Source organism: Lathamus discolor, chromosome 8 (genome assembly GCF_037157495.1).
Source record: "Lathamus discolor isolate bLatDis1 chromosome 8, bLatDis1.hap1, whole genome shotgun sequence".
Classification (NCBI taxonomy): Eukaryota; Metazoa; Chordata; class Aves; order Psittaciformes; family Psittacidae; genus Lathamus; species Lathamus discolor.
This window is the reverse complement of record NC_088891.1, coordinates 23,526,387-23,534,521: the sequence shown is the minus strand read 5'-3', so window position 1 is coordinate 23,534,521 and position 8,135 is coordinate 23,526,387. Positions and strand designations below refer to the sequence as shown.

The 8,135-nt window shown below is 59.9% G+C and overlaps 1 protein-coding gene across 1 annotated transcript; it reads left to right on the top strand.

The window, feature by feature from the left end:
* The first annotated feature begins 226 nt into the window (after positions 1–226).
* LOC136019159 (arginine-glutamic acid dipeptide repeats protein-like) lies at positions 227–7,884 on the top strand. The gene is made up of 9 exons (XM_065689055.1): positions 227–270; positions 1,359–1,983; positions 4,500–4,624; positions 5,471–5,543; positions 6,797–6,864; positions 7,039–7,129; positions 7,205–7,310; positions 7,365–7,489; positions 7,690–7,884. Exons 1-9 carry the CDS (start codon positions 227–229, stop codon positions 7,882–7,884), a joined length of 1,452 nt encoding a protein of 483 aa, XP_065545127.1.
* The last annotated feature ends 251 nt before the right edge of the window (positions 7,885–8,135 follow it).

The following is an 8,135-nucleotide window of genomic DNA, read 5'->3' as shown; positions in this document are numbered from 1 at the left end:
AAGCATAAGACAACCCAGACTGAGGATTACAACCATCAGACACACTGAACTACAGCTGGCACGCGCAACAACTCAGGTGAGCCCACAATGAAGTACCACATTTCACTGCACCGGGGGCACTACTAGCCCCAGCGACTACTCGCTTCCACACACAGATTTTGGGGCTCTTCTCAAAGCACTTACATGCTCTGTTACCTTCTTTTGGGGTTTGGAGTTGGAGAACCGAATGACGATCCAAATGCTGATCCCAAAAGCAGCTGCAGAATACGCGTAAAGCCTGTGCACCCATAACGACACCAGGCAAGTAGAGAAGAAGCTCCAGGTGTCCACTGAGACATCTGAATCTAAAACATCACAGATTTAGCAAGAGCAGATTCCAACAGCATGAACTGAGAATGAACAAAAAAAAAAAAAAGAAAAGAGGAAGAGGACAATCAAAGGCAAGGGGCTTCCTCCTAAATCTGTTGTCCCCACCCAGAACCACTTTGCTGTCCTGCAGGGGGCTAATGAGGAAACACACTCGCACCAGAAACAACTGCCTGATGCACTGGGAAAGAAGATCTCTACTGGTGCTGACAGGAAAAAGCAGCAGGTCATAGTGGCAGGGGACTCTGAAAGGAACAGAGGCACCCATCTGTTGGCCTGACCCAGTCTCAGCGGAGGTGTGTTGCCTCCCAGGGGCTCGGATCAGGAATGTTGCAGAGAGGCTGCCTGCTCTAGAAAGTCCCACTGACTATTACCCACTTCTAGTGATCCATGTGGGTGCTAGTGATGTAGATAGCAGTAGCCTGGAGAACATACAGAAGGACTACAGAGCCCTGGGAGAGGTGGTTAGGGGCTCTGGAGCTCAGATTGTCTTTTTGTCAGTTCTCCAGGATACAGGGGAGGACCCTAAAAAGGGTAGGAGGATTGGCCAGGTTAATAAATGGTTACAAGGGAGATGCAGTTGTCAGGGGTTTGTGTATCTTGAACACACGACCCAGGTTAGTAGGCCAGGTCTGCTGGGGGCTGGTGGAGTTCATCTGACAAAGAAGGGGAAGAGTAGTTAAAACTTAAATAGGGGAAGTTTAGATTGGACATTAGAAAGTTTATATTGCACATAAGGAAGTTTATATTGGACATAACAGAATTACTTTTGCACAGATCCAACACGTGCAGATCTCTCGAGCTACAAAGCTCCATGGCAAGGGGCAAATCACCTCCAAGTGCTTGCTGCTCAGCACAACCCTTGCTCGGACACCTGAGGTGCCACACTGCTTACAAGAGCTTTGACCCAGTTTCAAGGCCAGCCCAAAACCTTGATTCAGGTCGCAACCTTGACGGGAAGCCCTTCCCCAGCAACACTGAACCTCCCAAAGACCAGAGCGGGGAGCGCTGCGGCTCTGCGGCAGTCCCAGCGAACCCCTCGAGGGGCGCTCCGGGAACCGGCAGCACCCTGGGAACCCCGCTCCCCCCCCGTGCAACCCCTGCAGCTCCCCACGGAACACCCCCCCCTCCCCCGTGCCTCACCGCCGATGGAGCTGTGCCCCCGGCCCTCACCCCTCTGCCTGCCCCACACCTGCCCCTCCGCACGCACCACTGGCTCCTGCTCCGAGCTCGCCCAGCACAGGGAACCACGGCAGATCCTCACACAGACCTCTCGTCCCCTTGCCCCGAAACCACCTCACGGCTGTTACCCCACACCCGGCCATTCCCCAGCAGAACATCCTCCCCGCTGAAGCTCCCTGCCACACGCCCCCGAGCTCCTGCACGGCCAAGCACGGCTCCGCCATTCCCGCACACTCCCGGCCCCGCTCCCTCCCGGCCACCGCCCGGCCCTCCCACGGACACCCGCCTCCCTCCGCTCCGGCCACAGCGGAACACCCGCTACCGCGGCCCTCACCACCGGAGAGCTCCCGCCTCGGCCCAGGGGACGCCATCTCCAGCCGCCTGCGGCCGCCGCGCACTCTTTCCCTCCGGATGAGAACGGGAGACAGGGAATGCGTAGGAACGGACACGCAGACGCCAGCGCCAGGCGGAGTCAGCCAATGACAGCACAGCGCTGGGCGGTCCAGGCCAATGGAGAAACAGGGCGGGGCGCCCCCCACCAATGGACAAACAGCGCGGGGCAGGTCGGGGTGCAGCTGCCCACCCGTGGGGCAGCCGCGGCCGCGTCCAGTTTAGCCCGCCCGCATGGGGTCTGCCCCCCGGATGGGGCCGTGGTGCGAGCGCGGCGCGGCGGGAAGCGCTTCGAGATCGCAGCAACCGCAGCAAAGCTCTGGGGAGGCGCAGCGCAGCGTGAGGGACGGCCGGCGCTGCCAGGGCCGGGTGCGGCTCTGGTCTGTGGGGGGGGGGGCCCGTGGGGGATCCGGTGTGAAGACGTGGCTGAGGGGGGCAGCGCCGGGTGGGAGCGGTTGTGGAGCCGAGGAGCTGGCAAGGCCCGAGGCAAGGGGAGACGGTGGGAGGCGGGCCCGGAATGACGGGGCCAGGCCCCGTCTCTGCTGCCGGCAAGAAGCCGTGATGAGAGGCAGCGCCCGAGATGGAACGGGGAGAATTAAATTCTTCCTACTGGAACAGTTGCACAGCCAAGGCTGGATGAATGGCTGTGCATCTCTGCACTTGTTACAGTCTGGTTTTGTTAGTGTTGTTCTGCTGTTGTTCTGTTCTTGTTAGGCTGTTGTTGATCTGTTGTTGATACTCTCTTCTTCTACCACATGTTGTCATATTGGGTTTTTCACTACCATTTTAGTATTGTTTTACTGTGAATGTGCAATCGTCCCTCCCTCACCTTCCCACTTTTTATGTCCCCACTTCAACTAAACAGTCTGTGTTCACATCTGCCTTCCCCATGTTGGTTCCCGGGCCAGAGCTCAGGGTGCTGCTTCCCAGGACCCACTGCTTGTGGGTACTTGCTTCCGCTGTCCAAACACAGCTGTGTGGTTGAGCAACAGTTATTACTATTTTTATTATTATTACAATTTATTATTATTTCACTGGGTTTTCTCCACTTTGGCTCTGCTTTGAGCAGTGGCAATTTAAGGGCAAGATTGCACAAGTGTGCTGGGAAGGACACTTCATTACCACGCTGTGGTTTCTGGTGAGTCTGTGTTTCCTGTGGAGAGACTCCAGCCCAGCCCAGCCCAGGGGCAGGCAGCAGGAAGCCCTTGGGGATGCTCTGAAGGCACCTCTGAGGCCAAATGCCAGCGAACAGCCAGGGCCAGGTCAGCTGCCCCATCAACAAGTGCTCCCTCTGCCTGCGGATGTTCCCCATGGTGCCACAGCATCCAGTTTGCAGAGGGTTAAGGACAGAAAAGCGCAAGGCGCAAGGGGGATGGGGCAGCCACAGGCTGCACATGCAAGAGCTCCTGCCCTTGCATCACCATTTTCTTTGAGACACCTGCAGCTCCCCTGGCATCTGCCCCCAAAAGGCACTCTTGAGCAGCCCCCGAGGACCTGAGCCAGCCCCAGTGCTACAGCTGTGCCCACTGCATGGGAGCACTGGGCATGGGAAAAGGGGAAACCACGGGGCTGGAGATGGAGCCTTGCCTCCCATGTGCAGAGCATGAGCATTCCTTGCAAGGCCCCTTTGAAATGGCAACACAGCAGCAGCACCCTCCTCTGTCCTCAGCTCTGAGCAGAAAGACCTGAGGGAACATGAGGGCTGCACGTCTCAATACAACACATTTGTCCCCAGCAAGGACACCCTAGATTACAACGCGTGCTAGTGCTGGGCTGTCCCCTGAGAGCTCAGGAGGAGCCTGCAAAGCCTTTATTAGCTGTAAAGACCAATGCTTGCTGTGGCTGCATCAAAACCCAATCCAGTTCTAAGCACAGTTTTCCCCTGAATGTCAAGCGTGGCGCTTGGCAGCTGCTGAGATCAGAAACGCGGTCATTTGCCTTGGGTTTGTTATTTTCCATGGGGATTCCCTGTGTGCCCGTGCTCCCTCCCGGGAAGCTGGGTGCCCCTGAGCTGGCCCGTGGGGCTCATGGCCAGGAAGATGCTCAGGGGAATCGTGTTGTGTGTGGTCCATGTCGGCGTCCCTGCCATGGTGTGTGCCTCGTAGGGCACAGCGGGGCTATGGAAGCTGCAGGCACAGAGGCGAGGGTGAGCTAAGGACAGGGGTGGCCCAGGGACAGTGGCTGTCAGGGGCGCGGGTGGCACAGGGCTGTCAGTAGAAGGCGGGTGGAACAGGGGTGCCGGTGGAACAGGGCCGCGAGCTGTAGAAGGCGGCGACTGCCGAGGTCCCGCCACGCGGCTCTTGCAGCGCGTTCCGGGCCGGTGGCCGTTGCTGCTGCGGTCGGAAGCGATGGCGTTGCCGAGTCCGTGGCGCTGTCCTGGCGCTGGCAGTGATGCTGACCTGCCTGGCGCAGGGACCGCTGCTGGGAGCGCCGCTGGGGGCTGGGGGTGCCTGGCTTGTGCTGCGGTCCCGCCCACCCGCCAGGCGCCCTCCAGCCCGGCGCCCTCCCGCTCAGTTCGTGCCCCCCCAGCGCCCTCCCCGACTTCTTCTTCCCCCCTGCAGGCCAAGCCTCATTGCCCGCTTCTCACCTCCATGGGCCCAGGCCTACCGGCGCCCGACATTCAGCAGGGCCGGTATCAGCCGCCCAGCCACAGGATTCAGCCGCAGGGACAGGGCAACTGCCTCGGGTGAGCGCGGGGGTAGGATGTGGGTGGGATAAGGACACGGGTGGCCCAGGGACACTCCTTGTCTGAGACACAGGTGGCACAAGGACACAGGTTGTCGGGGATGCAGGTGGAACAGGGACACAGTTGGGACATGGACACAGGTGGCACAAGAAAACTGGTTGTTAGGGATGCAGGAGGCACAGGGCCATAGTTGGGACATGGACACAGGTGGCACAGGATCACTGGTAGTCAGGGATGCAGGTGACACAGAGACACAGATGCCATTGGGATATACATCGCAAAGAGACTCATTGCCAGGGATGCAGATGGCACAGGGCCATAGTTGGGACATGGGCACAGGTGGCACAGGAAAACTGGTTGTCAGGGATGCAGGAGGCACAGGGACATAGTTGGGACATGGACAAAGGTGGCACAGGAAAACTGGTTCTCAGGGATGCAGGAGGCGCAGGGACATAGTTGGGACATGGACACAGGTGGCACAGGGACACTGGTTTTCAGGGATGCTGGTGGCACAGGGATACGGGTGGGATAAGGACATGGGTGGCACAGCTATGGTGGTGCTGGGCCCATAGCTCTGGGCCTGTGGTGCTGCCCTGTGTGGTGCTGTTCGGATCACTGCAGGGCGCAGTGGGGTCCTGGTATGCGATAACGGTCCTGCCGGCCCGCACGGCTCCTGCCCCCATGTTGCCTGCATGGCAAAATGGACTCTGATGGTGGCTCAGCCGCAGGTACCGCCTGTGCTGAGAGCACCCAGTCCAGCCACTCCTGCCTTGAGGCAGTGCCGAGGGAGGACGGGATCGGATCCTGCCACTGCTAACGGTGGTGCTGACCGTTGTGTCCCCGCAGAGCTCCGCCACCGACCATGCGCCGCCAGTTCCCGCTGCTGCCAGACTGGAGCCCTAGGACTGTTTTCCCGCCGGTACGCTGGGACAGTCAGATGCCCAGGGGCTCGCCATGGGCCCGACGCCCAGCCACGCTCGCAGCCCAGCACGCAGCTCTTTGCTTCTCCACACTCTGCCCTGGCCCCATTGCAGGGAGGACACATCCAGGGAAAAGGGGAAGACAAAATCTGTTTGCTGTACTGACAGCTTTTCAGCCGGAGGCAGCAGCACGCCTGGGAGCCCTGTGTTTCCACTTGGATGCGGGTCTCCTCAGCACCTGCTGAGCTGTAATAAGACACTGATCACATCCTGGGCTGGGCTTGCAGATGTGGGAGTGGGACGTAGTCGTGGCTAATGGAGCTCTGCAGCTGTGCAGGGAAAGGTTTTCTCCAGGGTGGGTCAGTAGGGAAGGGTTTGCTGTGTCTGGGCCAGCAGCATCCTCCCTCCCCATCACCTCGGTCATAAAGAGCCTGGAGGCTGCTTGCTCCCAGAGTGGATCCAGTTTGGGGTGCTCAGACTTTGCCCTCCATGGATGTTCTGGAGGGGAGTTGAGCAGCATTGAACCAAGAGAGGCTCTGGGCTCGGTAGCCAGTGCCTGGGAGTTGGGATTTACTCTAAGGTAATGAGGAGAACGGGAGGCTGTGCTCCCCAGAACCAAATTAGTTACTACTGGTCTCTTCCTGTGTTCCAGGAGAAGTGGATGTGTGTGGGGGTGTCCCCACAGACCTGCAGAGGAGTCTGCTGTGAGGTGTCAGAGTGGACAGGAAGGTAATGTACTGCTCATCCAGCGAGGGCCTGCTTGTCGGTGCCAGCTGGGAAGAAAGAGTTCGCCTTCCCAGCCATCCCAGTACCCAAGTCCTGTGCTCCACCGGAGCCGGGGCACTCCAGGCCCCTGAGACATGGCTGCTGGGTCACCCAGCTGTGGGGAAGCCCTGGTGTTGTGCTGATCAGCATCCCTGCAGCCTTGTTCCCCTGCAGTGATGTGGAACAGCAGGACAGGGTGGATCTGACCAGGGCCCTGTGAGGAGCAGCGGCTCCCACCCGAGATCCCCAGCTACTGCCCTGAGCTGCCCGAGCCGGGGCCCTTTGGAGGGGAGCGGAGCAGCTCCTCTGCCTGGAGCCACAGTCAAGCTGCTGCGGTGACTCAAGGCTGTTGCCCTGAGCTCCGCTCTTTGGCAAAGACAACAAAGAAACACAGCAGGGCTGCTTGTGGGAGTCCTTGGCGTGTTGGGTCTTGTCCTGCTCTCAGGGCAGGGGGCGGACCCTAACTGGCTCTCTCCCACTTGCACAGGGAATGGGAGGTGCGATGATGGAGCCATGCGCCAGTGACAGCGCCCAGGGCTGTGCAGATGGAGGAAGGTGAGTGCAGGTGGGGCCCAGCTCTGTGCCAGGGTTGGCACTGGTGCGGGCCAGCTGCGGGACACGAGTTAGCTCAGGTCTGCAGGTGGGATGGGCTTGAGGTGTCCCCTGGAAACTAGGAACGTGCTGGCCCTGAGGCAGTGGCGTTTTCTCCCATGTGCCCATTGTGGATAGGGTCCCGTGGCAAAGTGCGAGATGTGGCCACGTCTGGCAGTTTGTGTGGTTTGTGGTTCGGGTGGGCAGCGTGCAAGGAGTGTCTGTGGAGGTGGGATGGGGCCACTGGCCTGTGAAGCCCCATTGGGCTCTTGTGACAGCTTCCCAGTGGATCTCTTGTGGCCAGGTGCTGCCCCAGGGCATCGCAGCCTTGTCCGCGGCTGAAGGCCGTCTCCCTGGCTCTGCCCTCCAAGATGGGCATCCAGAGAGGAATGAGAAGAGAGAACCCCTCGGTACAGGCCAAACGCCCTTGCTGGGAGCTGCTCCTAACTTGTCTCCCCCTGTAGCTGTCAAGAGGGTTGAGGAGAAGCGGCGGCAGTCCCCGAGCCCACGACCATCGCCAGGAAACGGAAGGCCACGCAGGAGGAGCATCTGCCTGCTGGTGCCTTGGGGTAATGAACCACTGGTGCTGGTACGTCGCTGTCTTGCAGCCTCTTTTGCCCTCGTCTGGGGACAGAATGTGCCCAGTGCAATCCCTGCAGGGCTGGGGGCAGGCTTACCTGCCTGCCTTGGGGCAGGAGGTCTTGTCCTTGGCTGAGTGGGAAGTGATGCTCTCCCCTGCCCCAGTATGTGGTGGGCTGTGCGTGACTGTGCTGCCCGCTACCGGAGCAGGTACTGGATGGGCAAGGATGCTGTGCCCTCAGCGCCAAGCTGGGTATCAAAATGAACGGGGACCAGAGCTCTGCGGTGGCTGTGGCAGAACCACAGCTTCCTGGCTCTGGCGCCAGCCTGCTTCCCCACCTCCTTCATAACAGCTCTGCTGGCTTCCCTGAGAAGGAGCTAAGCTACTGCTCTGTTTTGGCCTGACCCCGGCTACCCCATCACGAAGGAGATCATAGAGGAGGAGAGGAAGGCAGCGCAGCAGCGGTTGTGCCGACTCCTGGGGTATAAGGCGGGTAAGGGCAGACTGGGAATATGAAGGGCACGACAAGGAGGAGACAGCCATGGCGCAGGCTGGCAGGGCTGTGGGGTGTCCGCGCAGCGCAGGCTGAGGAAGCTCCTGGGCCGGTGCTGCCTGGTGCTCGGGTCTGAAACTCCTAGAGCCTGGTGAAGACTCG